General features: G+C 45.1%; 1 protein-coding gene across 6 annotated transcripts in view; it reads right to left on the minus strand.

Annotated features, from left to right (window-relative positions):
• MAP7 (microtubule associated protein 7) overlaps positions 1-19,545 on the minus strand; it is a 104,840-nt gene extending 85,295 nt beyond the window's left edge. For 4 of the 6 annotated variants that reach the window (XM_042826636.1, XM_042826644.1, XM_042826630.1 and 1 more), the window contains exons 1-2: positions 19,479-19,526; positions 11,223-11,372 (exon numbers count right to left, since the gene is read on the minus strand). In XM_042826636.1, the coding sequence (XP_042682570.1) occupies positions 11,223-11,372; positions 19,479-19,524 (196 nt within the window). In that variant the 5' untranslated portion in view covers positions 19,525-19,526. Of the gene's footprint in view, positions 1-11,222; positions 11,373-19,478 lie in introns of all 6 variants that reach the window. The other 2 variants (XM_042826681.1, XM_042826687.1) reach the window with 2 other exon arrangements.
• Between the last annotated feature and the right edge of the window lie 638 nt (positions 19,546-20,183).

Here is a 20,183-nt window from a genome sequence, read left to right on the forward strand (position 1 = left end):
GCCCAGAGAACAGTAGTGAATGGAGTAAAAACCAGCTGGTGACCAGTCACAAGTGGTGTTTTCCAGGGGTCTGTACCTGTCCTGTTTAGTATCTGGCCTGGATGAGGGCACTGAGTGCACTCTAGGTAAGTTTGCAGATAACACCAAGTTAGGAGGAAATGTTGATCTGCCTGGAGGTAAGGAAGGCCCTACAGAGGGATCAGGATAGGCTGGATAGCTGTGCTGAAGCCAACAGGATGAACTTCAACAGGACTAAGTGTTGAGTCCTGCACTTTGGCCACAACTACTCCTGGCAACACTACAGACTTGGGGCAGAGTGGCTGGAAGACTGTGGAAGAAATAGACCTGGGTGTATTGGTCAATGTTTGGATGAACATAAGCCAGCAACATGCCCAGGTGGTCAAAAACGTCAATGGCATCTTGGCTTGTACCAGAAATAGTGCTGCCAGCAGGAAGCGGTCATCCCTCTGCACTCAGCACTGGTAAGGCTGCACCTCAAGCACTGCGTTCAGATTTGGGCCTCACAATACAAGAAAGACATCGAGGCCCTGGAGCATGTTCAGAGAAGGGCAACAAAGCAGGTGAAGGGTCTGGAGCACAAGTCTTATGAGGGAGCAGCTTGAGGAAAGTGTGATTATTTAGTCTGGAGAAGAGAAAATTCAGGAGAGACCTTATTACTCCCCGCAGCTACCTCAAGGGAGGGTGTGGTGATGTGGGGGTTGGCCTCTTTTCCCATGTAACTAGCAATGGGACTAGAGGGAATGGTCTCAAGCTGTGCCAGGGAGATTCAGGTTTGATGTTTAGAAAAATTTCTCCCAAAGACTGCTCAGGTGCTGGAATGGGCTGCCCAGGGAGATGGTGGAGTCACCTGTGGAGGTGTTCAAGAAACAAGATGTTATACTGAGGGACATGATTTAGTAGGAAATATCAGTAGTAGGTAGACAGTTGGACTGGATGATCTTGGAGGTCTTTTCCAATCTTGGTGATTCTATGATTCTATGAAATAGGAGCTTTACTTTCACAGTAACGAACATAGACAGCTGCAGAAGCACTTTTTACAAACTACTCTTTCTTATTCCTCTGCCGCAGGGAATGATGAGATCAACTGGCATTGTTTTTTGTTGCTGATTTTTTTTTTTCCTAGCAAGAAGGAAAGCACGTTAAACATTAAAGTATTGTCATCTACAGTTTGTGTGGACTGCCAGTTTAGGATACAGTGTGCATTCTCACTCAACAGTTCCCAATGAAACAGCAGTTACAGCACAGAAGCAATAGCAGGCAAGAAGGTTAAGCAGTTTGTTTCCCATCATGCTGTCACTGCTGCACTCAGAAGTTAAACAAGTGCTAATTCCACTGACATCATACCTGTGCACCCTCAAAAACAGCTCAGACATGTTTGAACTCATTCACAGTGAATTCTCAGTTTGGCATATGATCCAAAGTTTAGTATTATAATATTCATTAGCGCATTAGTCAGCATGCAGGCAATGAGGAAATTGACTTTGAAAAAGGGAAAGAAAAAAAACCAAACCACTAAAATTGGCTGCATAAAAGAATGATTTCTCATGTCAAGGGTGGGTAACTGGATAAACCTGCATTTCCAAAACAGCTTTCTGAAAAGTTTTCTGAAGCAGAACTGAGAAACAGGATAGCTTTGTACACTAAGACAGAACAGCGTGAATCAAGTTTAGTCAGTCATTACTTAATACAACTTGCTTGTGCAGGAGTTTAAAGCAAAGCTAAAAATTATTTGGAACTCGAAGAAAAACTTGGCATTCCAGCAAACTTAACAGTACATTTTAGGATGTTATGAGATTTTTGATTGGTTGAAAACAGGACTCTTCACTGGACTTCTTACAAATCAGATGGTCTCAGCTCTAGACATCAGCACACAATCATACTCCCCTTAATTAAATCACACTTCCAAAAATAACATTTCTGAATTGTGTTACTCTGCTTCCTCATTCCTTTTCCTCATCTTCTCTCAGCACAAAGGCAATACAAATTATCCTTTACACATTCTGTATCATCTGCTACCCTCAGATACTTCAGAAAAATCCCTGTTCCTGACAAGCAGAGAAAGAGCACATCTCTAGTGCCACATAAGATGCAATAGGAGGTGGCTGTGACACAGGGCTGCAGAAAGGCTCTCACAGAGACAAAACTTCACTAGCTGGAGTATTTTTCCCAGCTGCAATGGGAAATGCAGGGGCCTCAGTCTTGCTCTACAGCTTTCCAATGCTAAACAGAAGTCAGCAGCCAATCACAACCTAGTACAGTAGACTGCAGGAAAACAGTTCTTCCTGCATCTGCTCTGGGTGTAAGAGGATGATCCAGAAGAAAAGAGATTGTAAAAGTCAGCCTCCATGTGATTGAGTACACCAACCAGTTGGTACAGTAGGAGATTGAAGCTATAGCAGTACCAAACAAGAAAAATAAAGACTGGTTGCCAGTCACCTGACCTTCAGATCTCAAATTAACTCCACAAGTGCATCAATGAGTTCCTTCATTGGACTTCGAGTACCTTGAGTATTTCTCCTGAATTCTTGAGGTTTCCAAGTAACTCAGCTCCTCAGCAAATTAACTCTTCAGTTCCTTTTCTAAGTTGATCTTAAATTTAGCCTCCAAAAGACATTCCTGGAAATGATTTACAGAGACTGAGGAAAAACTGTAAATCTATGGCTTCTAATGAGATACTCCTGCTTTCCCTGCAGCCAGCTGTGCAGACAGTAGTACCAGAAAAGGAGAGCATCAGCTGAAGTGAAGGATACACCAGCTGCAGGATTTCTATAACCTGCAGTCTCTGCTACTTTCCACAGTGTGCTTCCCACCAGTCTCAGACACTCGTGCTGGATTTGCTCAGAACTCTGGACTCCATACCCATTTTCTCCCTGCTGACATCTGCACAGATATGCTCTACAGATTAGAAGACTACAGATATGAACTCCAAACTACAAAAGCATGGCTAGTCTCTAAGAAAAAGAGAGTGTTGTTTCTACAAAGCTGAAGAGCAAACCTAGGACGGTCAGCAGAAACAAGTACTTCGAGGCACAATTATTCAACTTCCTGCTTTTGGAGACACAGCTATGAGGCTGACATGCATTATCATACAACGAGGCTTCAACAGCTTTGGAGTAATTAGAAGATACTCTACTTCCCCCCTCCAGGTATAGAGATATGAACCCTTCCTTCCTGGAGAAACTTGCACCCAGGTGGAGGTACAGTGACCTGCATGTTGTTTATTCTATCCATTAGCTGTGAGTTAATAATTTAAAGCAGAAATAGAAGCTAGCATTCAAGTGCTTCTCTGAAACGGCTAGCAAAATATAATTTAAACAATCTGCATGCTATTCCTAGTAATTTCTATACTGAGTTCAACTAAGCAGTCATATCTACACATACAGATAAAGATGGGGTCTGGGACAGTGTGGATATTCAATGGCTGTCACACTCAAACCTACAAACCAGTGAGACAGGATGTTTCTGCAAAGTTCAGTAAACTTCATTCCTCTCCTCTGAACAAGACAAACACTCAGCCTTAAGAAATGAAACATGAAAATTCAAACTTAAGTTTTAGAATACTCCCTAATTTCACTTCTGATGTTTAATAAGCAAAGAAATGCAGATGAAACATAGCCCATAAGCCCCCCCCCCCCATCATTATACACACTGGACACAAAGACATTAACATCCATCCCATGCTTCACTGCAATGCAGGTAAAGTGTATATGAGTTCCAAGCGGTGTTTAGATGCAAAAACAGTGCCTAACGAAATGCATCTTCACACTACATGAACACAGTTCATTAAAATACATCAATTTGCATCAGTCATCATAGCACTTGTTCTCTTGACACACTACCATTGTGGTCTGAGGTTGGATAGACTGCGCCAAATTTCCCAGCATAACTTTAAAATGCAATTTGCTTCCGAAGAGACTTCTGATAAAAGTACAACTCTCTTTTGAGATGCTTTCACACAGAACTCTTAATTCTCAAATACCAGAAAAACAAGTTCTCCAATTGTAAAGCGCAGACCAAACTCAAAGAAGCAGGGAAAAAAAGCACAAAAAGTACTCTGTGGTTAGCTGAGTAAGCAAACAACGTACACATGTGAGTTTGTGCAAGAAAAACGCTCTACTCCCACTGATTCTGCTGAGCCCAGCAACGAGTGGAGTTCTATCATCACTTGCTCATGATTAACAGCATCAATATAGAAGAGTGCTCACGGAGTTCTCTACAGCTCAATATGGCAAGCAAGGTTTTTCTCTTAAAAATACAGCCAGATTTCTATCTACCTGGATACAATGGCAAGTCTGAAGGAGAAAACAGATGCAGCAGTTTCTAAGCAACCTTGTAGTGCAGCAAGAGCACTAACACTCCTGACAACACTGCAGTCACTGAAACACCAGGGGATCAAACTGCAACGTTTCTTAATAAGATGTGTGCTTAGCTATTATCCTACTTTCGCACTGCAAACACAAGGGCACCCAGGCAATTGTAATGCCACCTCATGGTAATGGCATAATATTGTAGTAACCTCATGAAAAAAAAAAAAATTACATATTTGCAAGGAAAAAAAAAAAAAAAAGAATGCTACAAGACCTCAGAGAACTTGGGGATCGTTTGGCAGCTCTATCACTTTCCATGTTTCTCACTCTCACATAAGAAATTACCACTGAACTACATTCCTTTTATATGCATCTTTCCACAATTGGGATTTAAATTCCCAACTCAGCAGTTTTAAAGAAACAATGACTTAGGAAAAAACTTAACTGCTTACTATCAGCCTCCCATGAGTGCTGTCTTTCATTATATAAAACTTTTCTGAGAGTTGTCTAAGTTCAATTGAACTCAGATCTTCCAGCAACCTCAACAAGCAATCTCTCCTGCAAGCACAGTAATCAAATACTGGACCATGTTAGCTTGCAGACAGCTCTGATGAATACTATGTCACCATTTATGCATTGGTTGAAATAAGCTAATTTACTTATAACAGACATTTTGCAGAATTCAATCTTTTAACTAATTTGGATTATCCTCAGTTTGGATGCACAGTGAAGCTGGATTCTTTTTATCAGATATCTTATTAAACTTTAAAGACTACCAACACTGTACATTTTTTTGGACTTCTGCAATCCACATACTCAGGAAGTTGAATATGCTCCCCAAACATGTGAATAGACTACAGTCAGCTTCTCTTACAGAAGCTACTGATAAAATATATTACAGTTGTCCAGAATCAGCAGTGGAAACCCCTTCCTAAGGAGCTGAGCTAGAAGTAAGATGATTCTTATCCAGCGTAGATAACCTCAGTAATCCCAGCACAACCTCTGATAAACAGACTATGTTACAACACACACCATGTCCTCAGACCTGGGACTTTCACTCTGAAACCCAGAGAATGAACAAATCAGATTTGCTTTATTACAGACATATTCCCTACTGCCCTCAGACTTCCAGCGCAGTCTCATTGTTTTATTGCAGATAAACTAACTTCACATTAGGATCTGTTTTCCCTTATTACAAAGGAATTGTTTCTTGATCCCTATCTATGACTAGAGACAATGAAACCTTATGAGGATACAGCCTTGCAATAGCTTCTCCCCCACCCCCCCCCAAAAAAAAAACAACAACCTGCAACCTCAACAGCTGAAAATTAGGCTACAAAACTAAGTTTTTAAAAAGTATCCATGAAAATAACAGGTACTTTTGGACCCTCATCTTCTGGCACTGGCTTGCAAAAAGAAGGAAATGCACAGAAACATGAACAAAACTCACTGGAAAGTGCAGGCTCACAGAGCACGTCGTCCTGGTTTCTCAGCCCTGCCCCTCCATGCAATACAGGCTGTAATGTGAACTGGTACCTTTCCTTCCTCCACCACTCCTTCCCCCGACTGCCTCAGACACAGATGGGCAGGATAAGGCCACCAATTGCCATGAAAACCTCCAACACCTGATTCCCGTGAACCAGCTCCCCAGCTATGAACAGCTGCTGACTGTTCTGCCCTGAATGAAATTGAGGCCGCCCTACTGAGTAGTGTCAAGGGGCTGCACCTGGAGAGCCTCCATTCCAGGCAGCTTTGCTGCTTTAAAGTGTGGTGGAGAGCAGAGACCAAGCTGCCATTCTGGATCAAGTCTGAGGCACAGACTCCACAGCACGGGATAAGATTGCACTTCCATGCCCCATGCAGTACCCATTCTGTAGGTTTACCATTTCAGTTCTCAGGACTTTCACTTTAACGCCTTTGAAGATACCAAAATTCTTCCTTCTCTGTCAGATCTCTTCTTCCTTCTCTGTCAGATCTCTTAAAGTTTGTGTTTGAATGTAAACAAAAGGAACAAATTGGCAACTTTTAAGCTGTTAATCTCAGTTTAAGAAGGAACTGATGTTTTCCCTAATACAGGCAGAACATGAAGACTAAGCAATAAACTAAGAACTCTCCCTCATCTCCCTGGATGAGCAGAGCTTATAGCTCAAACAGCAGCATGCAAAAACATTATAATCCAGGCAACAGCATCAGAACCCGCTGGTAATCACAGCCATCACTGCCATGCACCAAAGGACTGGAAAAAGACCTCCTCTTGTTTGTTTTCAAGATGACAAAAGAATCAGTGTTACTGTTCAGAGACTAAAGCATGTTTGTCTGACTTTGTATTAGCAGCAATAGTCACTTGGCAAATTAGAAACACATTCCCTTCATCAGTTTTAAATCAGCAGGCAGGTGAAGAGCTTGACTGTTAGGTTAGTTGAGATCTCCTCTTGATTTGCTGTGAGGACAGTAAGATAGCTGTTTCAGTTATTAATAATGAAAATGCGTTAACCTAGAAATGTGAGTATCACTTTTCTATGCTCTTCAAATGCAGAAACAATCAATCTGAGAGGGTTTCATCTCCCCCTCCCCACCCAAGGAGGGAGGAGTGGAGGCAGAACTTAATTCTGAGGCCACGGTGCTCACACAGCATGGATGGCTTAAAATTAATCTACCTGGCTGCATCTTTGTGATTTACGTTGCAGAACAAAACACCCACCATCTTCAGCCCCAGAAACTATTAGCTTTACAGAACAAGCTTTAAGGGACTAATGATGCTGATATAAATATGTAGCCTAAACAAAATATGCAGAATACATATCAAACATGACTGTGTGTGCTAAGTCTCAAAAAAGAAACAAACAGACAAACAAAAAGCACACTGCTTTACACAGAGACTTAGGACAGCTGCAAAAGTGAGGCTTTTGCAGAAAGATAGAAAAAAAATGTATGCTGAGAGATCTATATAAGTAAATGACACCAAGTGAAAAATGTGCTTTAAATGCCAATACTGCACATCTCTAACAACTGACGATGAAAGTGAAGATGTCTAAATGGTCCCTTTGGAGACAGAAACATATTACCTTACTGTGGACGATTTCTAGGTCTGCTTAACATAACAAAAGCAGACATGCCTGCAAGATTTGTTTTAGGCAGATGCTAATCCCAGTAGGAAATTGAGCCTCAATTCAAGCTTTGACTTCAACCAACAAACAGTACCCAAGATTTATTGCCTGGAAGTCTGGACAGCCACCAGTCTGTGTGAGTACTGCACAGCTTGGTTACTTGTGCCAATTCTCACCACTCCAGGCTTACAAGTAAGACATGACTTCTCCCTCTGTTAAAATTTTATAACAAAAACAACCCTTAAAAGAATCAGGCTGAGAGATGACATTTGGGTTCCTTAAAGTACTATTTGTAGCTCTCTGGTCATTTACGCACTTGAGCTCACTAGTTTATATTCCAAGCATCTAACTGAAACTAACTTGGTTGAACAACTACTCTGGCAAAAGGAGAAAGGAAATCAGTAAAAAAAAAAAAAAACAAACAAACAAACAAAAAAAAAAACCACTAAAGAAAATTCAAATATATCCCAACAAATAAAGAAAATAATAATTATAGAACAAGGGACAACCTCATATGAATGTCTATGAGACAAGACTCTGAGATACAAGCACTATCTGAAAACCTCCAAGACTTCCAAGGAACAGATTTAGCAGAATAACACTTGTGCCTCCCCACCCTCTCTTCCCCACTTGTGACCAACATTTCAGCCCCAGTCTGATCCAGTAGAGTATTATTAATATTGACTGAATAGATGCAGACTACCCTGAAACTCACATTCAGGTTTATAGAAAAACAAACAAACAAACAAACAAAAAACAAACAACTAAAGAAAATGTTCTTACATTTCTAGCTACCAGTTAGTTAACTGATTCATAGAGGCAAGCAGCAACTGTAATCAGAATCCAGAAACCAATTACTGCCTCCTTCCATCCTCCTAAGACATGCACATGCTGTTAGGATGGGATAGGAGCAAAGGGAAGAGGAGAGGAAGCTGAAACGTGGATGAGAAAGCAGTGAATGCAAGAAAGTATCAGAAGCACATGGCTACAAAGATTGCTGCAGGCTTTTCCTATCTCCAGACTAAACAAATAATGCCTGACAAACACTTTCATTTCATTGCTTGTTTACACTGGAAGAACAAGCTCTGTGTCCACCTAACTCAGATCACAGTACAGCCAACCCAGGACAAGACATGACTGATACTGAAACCAATTTACAGAAAGTCTTGCAATTATTAACCAGTTTATAATCCCCATAAATATGTTTCCCAGATTACAAAAACAACTTTTGTATGAACTGTAAGTCAGCCTTAGTATTGCAAGATGGCCTGAACCACCCGAAATGTGGAATATCTTAAAACTTGGGATGTTATTCAAGTGTCTTTAACAGAGGAAGGAGATACTTTGGAGTATCAGAGCATCACGGGCCTTCAAACTGCAGTAAAAAGAGAACCTAGCATGACTACAGGAGCTGCAGGTGAGGACAGCCCACCTCCACAAACACACCACTGATTGAGCCTGTGCTCAGAAAAGAAAAGACTGAGCAGCTGCCAAAGCATGCTGAGCACACAGCAACAAAGGCAGGCTGAGAACTAAGATGAAGCAAACAGTGCAGAGCAGCAACCAAACAATGGGCCCTGAAACCTGAGGGCAGCCTCACGCAGATCCATCGGTCCCACTCTCCCAGCAACCTCCCCAGTGCCAGGCAGGCAGTGAGTGCACCACCTGTAGTCTACATGTGTGGGGACTCCAGCTCTAACCCCAGTGCTTGCACATACAGAAGGGCAAAGAACTACTGCAGTTCTGGAGACAGTAAGAGCCATTTCATTAATTACTACCAGAAAAATCAAAGGAGTGTACTCATAGTATATGAGAAGGCTTTGTACAGCCTCCTGAACTTTCACCAAGATTATTCAAGTTACACTGCCAAATTTTAATCTTAGTAAAATCCCTCATGCACGTGTTGGGAGCACAGGGAGCAAACTATTTGACTACTAACATTTCACAGCAATAAAAGGAAAAGAAGATCAGAAATGGAATCTCATTTTAATGAGAAAGGCAAAGGATGAGCATATCTGGGTGACAGCTGAAAGCAGAAAATAGTGGCCAAGCCATCAAGAACTTTTACCCTGGGAAACTATTGGTGCCTCTGAACAAAACCAGGAAAAACATCGATTGTGGCTGCTGACTCCAGAAGTCACCCAGGGGTTGATAAAGGAAAACTATATCCTTCTTAAAACATTAAAAAGCTCATCATCATACTAGAGCTTGCATCTCCATTTCACATGGGCAATTTCAAATGCACAGAACTGTGCACACAAGACCCCAGCACTGGAGGCACATTAACAAGGACCAGCAATACAATATTACTTCGATGCTTGAATCTGTCCAACCCTTCACTATTATGAGGAAAAAGCGTGAGGTGCAAAACCAGGTAAATTCAAAACTCAGGAATTCTGTCAAAGCTACCAAGCTACTTTTTCCCTTCATGGTATAAAAAAAAAAAAAAAAAAAAAAAAAAAAGCACCTTGTTAGCTGTAATAAATAAACATACTATAAATTTGCTATTTAAATGCTTGCTTGCAGGGCTCTTCTGTTACATGGTAGAATGGCAGTGTCTGAAATTTGAAACACTGTCTTGAGGCTACAGAACTGGTAGATGTTAGGTAAACAAAAATCTAGTGCAATTTTTTTTCCTACTTGAATAAAATAAAAAAAAAGTGGTATCATGTATATGTAATCATATGACCATAGGGGGGAAAAAAAAAAAAAGAAGAAGAAGAAGAAGAAGAAAAGACAGTACTAAAGATTCAGATCTAAGAGTCCAGGCACAACTGTAAATTGCAGCATCCCTGCCAGACCAACAGAATTCAAACACTAGGATCCAGGTGGAAAACATTAATGATATGACATAAAATAAGCAGCAGCCACACAGGCTTGGCAGATCTCTGATCACAGAGTCATGGAATGGTATGTGTTGGAAGGGACCTTTAAGATCATCTAGTTCCAACCTCCCTGCTATGGGAAGAGACACCTCCCCTCTAGACCAGGTTGCTCAAAGTCCCAACCAGCCTGGCCTTGAATACCTCCAAGGTGGGAGCACTGATACAAATCAACGATCATCAGCATCCCTCCACTATTGCCACACAGCCACAAATAATTTTTCTTTCGCAGTTACTATTTGTGAGAGTGCCATGTCCTTAGTCAGGCTTATCTAAGTCTAACTAAACATGTATATATTTATTTATTTCATGGAATTATAGAATGGCCTGGGTTGAAAAGGACCACAATGATCTAGTTTAAACCCTCCCGCTATGTGCAGGGTCACCAACCACCAGACCAGGCTGCCCAGAGCCACGTCAAGCCACGTCAATACCTCCAGGGATGGGGCATCCACAACCTCCTTAGGAGGTTTTACTCTTTATATGTTTATACTCTTCCTGAAGACACACTTCCCCTTATGCACACGCACAGAAGTAGAGATAATTTTATACTGCCTTCAGCAAAGCTGTCTCTTATCTCAGGCTGGTGTTCCCCAAGCCTCCAGCCACCACTTTTCACAGGTACTTCTGCAGACTGAGCGCAGAAATCCTTGCAAAGCAAACAAGCAAATTCACCATTCTGAAGCAGGACCTTCATCTCTGACTGAAAACGGGGTTAAGAACCAAAAAGTAGATTCCCTTTCCCATCCCAAGCAGACGATTGCATAACAGCCCGTGTGCTTTAAAGGCGCCCATTTATCCATCAGGCACAGCGCACTGCTGCCACTACGCCTCCGAGCCGCACCTGTCCGCGGCGGAGCCCCGCAGCGCACACAGCGCCGGTGACGCCGCGGAGCCGCGCATACCTCTCGGTCTTTTGGAACTGCCGTTCTTTTGCTGCTCATCCTCTTCGGTGATGGTGAACAAACCCAGAGGGCTGGGCCTGGCACTTGTCTTCTTCAGCCTCTCTTGACGGAGGACAGTAGTCGCGCCGGGCATGCTGTTGTCGTCTCCTTCTTATTTAAAAAAATAAAAAATAAAATAAAAACAGGGCGAGCACCGGCAGCCGCTGCACAGCAGCTAGCTGCGACGCCGCCTGCTCATTTGAGCGCCGGTAGCAGATCCCCTATGGATAAGCGGGACGCAAACAGCTGACCGACGCAGCATCCACTCGGCGCGGAGAGGCTCTTCGGGAAAAAGCCCCAGTTAAAGGCACACCGGTTCTGCCGCTCCTTTAACTCGCTCCAGCCAGATCGCAGCCCTCCGCTCCGGGTTCCCCTCCGCGGCACCCTCCTCTCCCAGCTCCGGCACGCTGAAATACTCAGCGCGGGAGGACAGAACCCGATCCGCCGCCTCGGGCCGTTGCCCTGACAACACGGCCACCTCCCGCCCAGGGCGGCCCCGTCCTGCTGCGGGCCGCGGGGTCCGCCGAGAACCTGCGCCGTGCCGCTGCTCTGCCTGCTCTTGTTCGGGGAGTTAAGCTTCATTAAAGCGAGGAGGATGAGTCGTCTTCCATATATGTCTACGTTGCCCTCCCTCCCCTTAATTTAATCGCTTTCTTAGGCACCGCGTGCTTTCTGCATGAGGAATGCATACGCCCACTGTTGCAGGCAGGTGTGTGGGAACTCCGAAATCAGGCTCTCTGGCTGGAACAGACACGTGGGGCAACTAAACGACTTGTGCAGTTAGCATCTGGTACCACAACACTGATTTTACAGCACCAACCATTAACTTTCACTTTGCAAACCAAGCTAAGACCAACCAAGGTGAACAAAGGCTCCAGAGGCTCCCTTCAGCCGCTGCATTCCGCAGCTCTCTGGCCACGTCCAGCAGAGCCCTCACACACAGGCTGAGCAACCTGCACATTGCTCCTGACCTCTGCACAACATCCCACAATCTTTGCACATTGTGCCCTCACCCTACAGTCAGAGAATTGCTAAGGATGGAAAAGACACTAAGATCACCTAGTCCAACCATCAGCCCATTCCCACCATGCCTCATAATCATGTAATGCCCCTCAGCGCCACATCCACGTGGTTCTTGAACATGTCCACGGTCGGTGACTCCACCACCTCCCTGGGCAGCCTGTGCCAGTCCTCACCGCTCTAAGAAAGTTTTCTAACATCCAACCTGAACCTCCCCTGGTGTAACTTGAAGCCTCTCATCCTATTGCTGGTACCTGGGAGAAGAGGCCGACTCAAACCTCTCCACAACACACAACCTCTTTTCAGGTACCCCACTTCAACCTCTCGCCATTCCAAATGCCACTAAAGAAAAGAAGTGAGCTACAACATCTCTTCAATGTTACAGTCAGAGCATTTTCCCCCACTTTAGAGTTCATAAAGAAAAATGTGTAGCCTGATGCACCACACACTAGGTGATGAGTCTACAGGTGGCTCACACTTGAGAAATTAAGGTGTGTAGACACGCATGGCCACCTCAGTCACGCTGATAGCATCCTGAAAGAGAAGGACTAGAGCTGTCAGTGGTGGCCTGGGATACTGACCACCCCTCCTCTCTCTGGTGGGACAGCAAGAACTGAACAAGGCAGTTGTACTGTTTGGGGCACAGGCCCTGAGCGTGGCCTGCAGCCCACAACAGCACCCATTGGCCCCTGGCTACCTCTTGCCACCAGTCCCCCTGCCAGGGAACTATGTGGGTGTGCACAGAAATCAAGCGTGACAGCATCTGTCAGCATCTGCCAGACGCTGTGTACTGTGAGGCGTGAACAAGAGGAGTGAGGAAAATCCTTCTTAACACAGGCTGTTCTTAGCTCAGTGATTTGCCCTCCGGGGTTTATACAGACTGTCATGCAAGAGAAGCAGCTCCATTTCCCACTCCCATCCACAAACATGCCTACCACAAATAATACACAGCAGTGCAGGCACATCCACCAGCATCGGTCTGCCGTTGGTACCAGAAATACTTTCCATGTGTTTCCTTTGTTTCCAACAACACAGAAGTAGCAGAAAGCAGCACCTCCCTGCCAGCTTTGCTTAGCATTGCTGCCCTTCCTTTCCCTGCTTTCAGTCACCACAACAGGGCTCCAACCCTTTCAAACATTCTGTTCCGGAGCTATTCCTAAAACAACCCACTGCCTCTTAGGCACACCATACACCAGTACAGTCATGGCTCAGCCCTCACTGTCAGGTCTGGGTTCTCAGGAGATGGAATCAGGCAACTGGGCATCTTGAAGGCATCAAGGACTTTCTTCTTCCTTCATCACATTCAAACTCATTATCACCATAATCACTACACTGCAGCACATCCACTTCCACCTGCTGGATTCGACAGGTGTAATAACATGCACAACGAATTACCTGACAGAGTTTGAATAAAGACTATAAAGATAATTATACTGTGATCTGGGACATGTGAATATTTATAACAACGTGCTAATTGATGCTTGTGCTTTAACATCAGACATTCAGCTTGATATCTCACCTAGTAAACATAAAGTCAGTCACCACAACAACTGCTGTGGTCTACTGCAAGCAATCTGATCATTTTCAGTGGGTGAACTCCAGATGTTGTGTCTCATTCATAGGATCACTTTCATAACCACACAAATACTATACGAAACTCACTGCTGGGTCCATAACAAGCAGCACGCGATGAGTTCACACTCTACAGCCACCGCCTCAAGAAGCAGCACCCTGACAACCCAATACCTTGAGCTTCTCTCCGTGAGGCGAATCTCCCTGTTTGAGGGAGAGGTCGGATCTCTGTTTTGGTGGGGCAGACTACAGCCTTGTCCAACACTGGCCAGCTTATGAACAGAAAGTGAAGGAGGAACCCAGCGAGGACAGGGCAACGTGCATCTTTTACAGGCAGCAGTAACCTGTGGTAACTAAGACTGTATAGGCTTTCAAGAAAAGAAAATGAAGAAAAAAAAAGATATCAAGTACACTAACTAGAAGCCACTCTGTATTATTGGGCATGTCAGGCAAACCAATCAAATATAAAATCATATAGCACTACAGAAGAGGGAAAGGATCAATTCAGAGACAAGTTGTCGATGAAAAGCCCTCCATACAGAAGCACTCATAAGATGTTGCTGAATCACAGTACGCAGGTTTTTCCTCCACTCACTGTACATGCACTCAACAAGCTACATTTTACAGAAATCTCACATCTTTCTCCTGCAGGATTCTCAGGATAAAGGCAGATAAAATAGAGTTTAAGAAAAATACTACAGCTAAAGAGTAAGCAATTAAGCAGTAGAAGTCTTTACCTTCTGTTTTATGGGAAGTTAGGGGACAGCATCAAATCATAAAAACCTCTCCCTCATCTCTCCTCCCCCCCCCAAAAAAAGGAAAAAAAAAACCAAAACAGCCTAACTCCTGAAAGAACTCACTGATTCTTTTATTTTTCCCTCTTCTAAAGTACTTTGTAAGAGCTTATAACTATGACCACTATACTACTATTACTTATTTTTACTATTCTAAAATATACTCAGTTTGGATGGTGAAAACCACAAGCTGAACAGAATGTTCATGTGCCTCAGTGCTTTTAGAGCAATTTCCACACTCCCTTTGTTACCCTACTCCAGCTTTATGCAAAATTGCTAACAGGTGAAGTTCATTTTCTTGTAGGGGACAAAATAATACATAACCTTAAGATGGTTCTGGGTCATAGTATTTGCCAAGCAAAATAAAAACTGTTCCACTTCTGCTCTTGGATATTGGTTCAAGGCCTCTTAAAATAAAAAATAAAGCTTCTTCTCAACTCAAATGCACTTGGTATCAAGAATTAGATTAAGTCAACACGTTATTTTAACATGTGCTCCTTTTTGGATTGCAAATGTTTCATTAAGCTATTTGTGATGTGCCTAGTACGGAGGGTCAGGAAAAGATAGGTCCCCATCCTATAAGCTAGCATCAAGAAAGGAGATGGCATTTTGCATTTATATTGCTGTTTTCCCAGCATGGAATAATAAGGTTTCACTGGGAATTGGGTTCCAGTCAGGGAAACAATCAGAGAAATCCAGGTATGGTTAACAGACCCCACACTAGCCTGCAAAAACAGTACCTGCCATTCAAAACCTGTATATATGTATAAAAACAGTGCGAGCACAGAATACAGCATGCAACCATATTTTACGTGGACCTTTTTTTACATTAATAGTCATCTGTGTCAAAAGCTTTATGAACTCATTAAAAAAAATGCATGACAGAGCTACATATCAGAATACATGCATAATAACTAACTTCCAAATGCGATCCCTGCCTACATTTCTCCAGGGGATTCATCTCCTTGCATATACTTTCTACTTAATTTAGTAGATTTTAAATCAGGCCCAAACTCAAGCAAATAGAGCCTTTTTTTTTTTTCTACTTGGCATGAGAGAACAGCTATTTACTCAGCATCAAAGAGCTGAAAACCTTATTTTCAATGCCATGCGAATCTAGGACAGAGCAAAACAGCCTTAAAAAGACAGATCTTTTTTTCCCTATTATAACAACTTCCTACAAGTTGGAAATCACAGAAATAGCTTTGCTGTCATAAGAATTACTTATTCCCATTAAGCCAACCACTCCTCAAACACATCTCATTTTTCTTCTGCCACTGCTGTTGCATTGCTCTTTTCCTTCTACCTCTGATTGTCAAAATAGAGAATAACCTCATCTTTAGAGGTTTTTAAATTTCTCTTCAAAGATTTCTTATGTAAATATGCAAGATAGTAAAGAACTTGTAGATTTTACAGGAATACATCTTTAAAATATGTATTTTTTTGTTGTTTAGTCTATAATGACTGATTTTTTTTTTTTATTTTTTTTTTTTAACCTTCCAAGAAGGTGGAAAGAAGGCACCCTGTATTAATCAATAGCACAGAATCTAAAATGCCAGAAAATAAGAAGGGAAACCTTCATATCTTTTGAGTAATGAGAATGCCGTCAAGTGCATAGACACCCTTGAATAACTTTAAGTGAGCAACTCTCTTATAAAAGTCACAGCCATAATAATACAGTAGTGCCACGAACAACTTCTGCATTCAGTCATTGCATCTGCGTCACTGCATTGCAGTCGTTGCATCAAGTGCTTTAACTCCAGAAAGAGCAGAGCCATTCGGCCCCACACCAACTGGAACTCGCTCAGAGCCATGCGAGAGCACACAGGCAGGGATCCCACCGACGGATCCACGAGCTCGAACACATGCACCAGTAAAGCCATCAAACGCAAGACAAACATTGACACGTCTTGTTACACTTTTAATTAAATGGATTTGCATAGCATGACTAGTAATAAAAATTGCACAATGCGTACAGTGATGAATAACAACGCAATTTGAAAAGAGTTGCCTAAGAGTGATCCAACCTATCTGTGACAGCAGGATATGGGATCAGGCCTACAGCAGAACACCAGATTGCTTCAGTCCCTGCTCAATTAAATACAGAAATGCAGTGAAGAATGGGAATGGATTGGATGGGGAAGTAGGAGACAGAAATTCAGCAGAAAGCAAAAGTCATCAGTGCTAATTATCCTAGGCAGTCTCCTCACTGCTTCTGCTTGTGAAAAGAGCATAGTTTTAGAATTCCTCACCTGCATGCACATCAAAAGGTGAAAGTGCTTGTAAAGCACCCTGAGAATGAAGAGACCTTCCCTATGTACTAAACTTTGGTAGAAATGTGAAATAGTTCAAAGCAAAGGCAACATGCCAAGACCAAATTAAATTTTTTTCCTTCAGTGTATTACCACAGCACTTGGTGGATGAAATCCTGTGAAGAATTTGATGCTATGCATAATTAACAGCACTCTCTTGGCATTTTCCCAGCACATTCGTTAGATGAACCTGAAAAGCCCAGAGCTGTAGGCTACCTTCTTTGAGAAGAAGACGTTAGAGTATCAGACATTGACATGAAAACTATTTGGAGGCATCAGTACTTCATGTTTTCCTCACAAGTTCCTTATACCTGGACTATCAATATGGAGCATAAGTCATTCCATCACTTGCAATCCCTAAGGGCTCCCAAAGTCAAGAGGAGTGGGTGATGCTAACTCCACCCACTTCAATCAGGCAGCCCATCCTCTCATGTTTTCTTAGCAGACAACTACAGCTCACTTTCCTGGAACTCCGACAGAACTCCCAGAATCCACGTTTTCAAGTATTTTCTCTAAATCCACTGAGGTTATAAATATGTCTCATTTTAATGAAAGCAAAGATTGACTTTAATAAAAGCAAATACCACATGACTCCAGAATCAATACTTGGGAGCACGTGCAGAATTAAATCGAAACCAGCTTTACAGAAGCACCATCTTCTCACAGCCGCCTTCACCTTGAATGCACGTAACAGAGGCTACACGTGTACCTTGTTCTACAGCAGCTCCTCACAGCACTGCAATTGGACAACAGAAGTTGCATGGAGGGGGCTTTCCCTCCCGCAGGGAAAGCGGGTGTGCAGAATTGCCACAGCACCAGCAGCGTGCTGCAGCCTGCACTGCATGCACGTTTTTCCAAGTGAAAAATAAACTACGCCGTTGTGATTCTACCCCATATACATAATTGAGGCAATTACTGTGCTGATCACATTTAATTATATTTAACGCCACAAATAATTTCCAGCTGTAAAGCATTAAGTTTATCTGTGCTAAAGAAACAAATCGTCATTAAAATAAGATGGCAGCGGGTCTCAGATTATGGCAAATTATGATTTTTGACTTTTGAAGTAACACGTAGGAAGGAATATCCGTTCTCAACATGAACCCAAAGTAAAGCAATAGCGCACACAAGTGTAGCTACCTTAGCAGACACTCCTCCTGCCAAAAACGTATCACTAAAGCTTCAGCACCATTTAACAAGCTGGAAATAGTCACACTATTAACGTGAGATAACTACGGATAGGACAGGCAGAGCTCTCCGCTGATCTCCGTATCTCCGTCGGTAGCACAGCGACCGCCCCGCGCTTTGCTGCCAGCCTGTGCCGGCCCAGCGGTACAGGCGGAGCGGGCCGTGCCGCGGGCGTCGCCTGGCGGCCGGTGGGAAACAACGCGGCCCCGCGGGGAGCCGCGGCCGCCTCCCAGCGGTGGGGAGCTGGCGGCTCTCGGGGCCCGTCCGCCCCCCGTGCGGCTTCGGGTAAAGCACCGGAGCCCGGTGAGCCCGGTAAGCGGGAGCGCAGCGCGGTGCCACGAGGCGAAGCGAACGCAGAATTCATCTGCACCACAGACGTCTTTTTAAAGCGCGCCTGCAAAAGGTGCGTCGTCGTCTCCAGTTCTGACAAACGAAAGAGCCCGCTCAGGCAATTAGCGAAAACATCGACTTAACGCGACCCGGGAAAGAACCGGAAAATGATTTGTGGCTTCAAAGAAAACAGCCCGGCATCCCGTTCCTCCCGTCGGAAGCGAAGCGGGCCGCCAGCCCCGCGCGTTGCGGGTCGCGTTCTGCAGCGGGGCTGCGTTTGCGAAAAGGGCTTCCGAGCCAAAGCGCTGCGTACTGAACCTCCTTAACGACAGGCGGCACGTGGACGGGCCTGCCCGCAGCTGTTGCTCGCTGTTGCATGCCCACGTTATATCAAATATGTATTAAAAACATTACGTTGTGGAAACGTTAATTAAGCAGCAGCCACGCGGCTACTCTGATGAACGCCCTTCAGCCACGAACCCAACGGGTGCAGGGGGAGCGAAGGACAGCAGAGCGTCCGCGCTGTGCGGCGTGGGGAAGGAGATGGGGACCGAGAGCTGCAGGCAGCCCCCGCACCCGCAAAGCGAGCGGCACCTGCAGTAGCCACGTAGCGCTCCGCCCGCTTCCATACGCCCACACCTCCTCGCTCTCAGGACAAAACAAGAGATCCCGAACGCCGCCCCAGCAAGGCCACCTACGCGGGGGCGGCGGCAGCCGGTCGGGTCAGCCCCGAAGGCCAGCGGTGCTGCAGGGCCCCGCGGAGACGCACCGTCGCCGTCCCGCATCTACCCCGGCTCCGCAGCCGGGGCTCTGCGGCACCGCGGGGTCGGGGCCGCCGCCGCGCGGTGCCAGCGGAAGAACGGACAGAGCCCCGCAGCTCGGCCGTGCACCTGTTGCGGGGGGGAACGGCCGCCGCCAACCTCGCGCCGCCGCAGCTCCCCGCGGCCGCATAGGGGCAAGCAGGGCCACGCGCCCACCCCGAGCCGCGCGCAGCGCCTCACCTGCGGAACGCCGGCGCCCGCCGCTCCTGCCCGCGGCCTCCGCCATGTCTCCTCCTCGGCGCGCGCGGCGGCTCCGCCCCGCGGCTCCGCGGCCCCGGGCAGGTGAGGCCGCCACGTCCCACCCCCGGCGGTAGCTGCAGGTGAGGGCGGGCAGGAAGCGGCCGCTGCCCCGAGGGTGGCTGTGAGGAGGTTACGAACCGGGAGCTGTCGGCTCCCTCCGGGTTCCGGTGCCTGTATCTCCCTGCGTGCTTTTGCGGTGTCTGTTTGTTCGTTGCCTCGCAGGACTCTCGGAGCACGGCTGCTGCGGCAGCCCCTGACGGTGTGAGGCGGGACACGGGGCTTGGGTGGTGAAACTGTGCTGTGGTTTGCGTGCAGGGGAATGGTGCTGTAACACGGGTGCAGGCTGGGCTCGGTGCCCAACGAGAGAAGGTCCAAAGCCAGCTCTGCCGTGGTCCGGATTTCCTTCTTGCCTTCTGCTTGGCTCTCTTACAGAAGTGGAAGGAGCCTCAGCCACCCTGAGCCCTGCACTAGAGCAGCCCTAGCCAAGGACCAGGAGGTTGCTAAAATCAAAGGGAGGAGTGCATCCTGAAGTCAGAAGGCTCCGTGCTGCAGAATCCTCCGCTAAAACATACCAGGTCCTCAGAATGTGATCTTGTGTCTCACTTGAGGTCAGTGGTACCTGTCAGCATCCCCGGAAAGCAAAGC

Source organism: Centrocercus urophasianus, unplaced genomic scaffold (assembly GCF_019232065.1).
Source record: "Centrocercus urophasianus isolate 14NV4802_14NV808 unplaced genomic scaffold, USGS_Curo_1.0 seq_10, whole genome shotgun sequence".
NCBI lineage: Eukaryota > Metazoa > Chordata > Aves > Galliformes > Phasianidae > Centrocercus > Centrocercus urophasianus.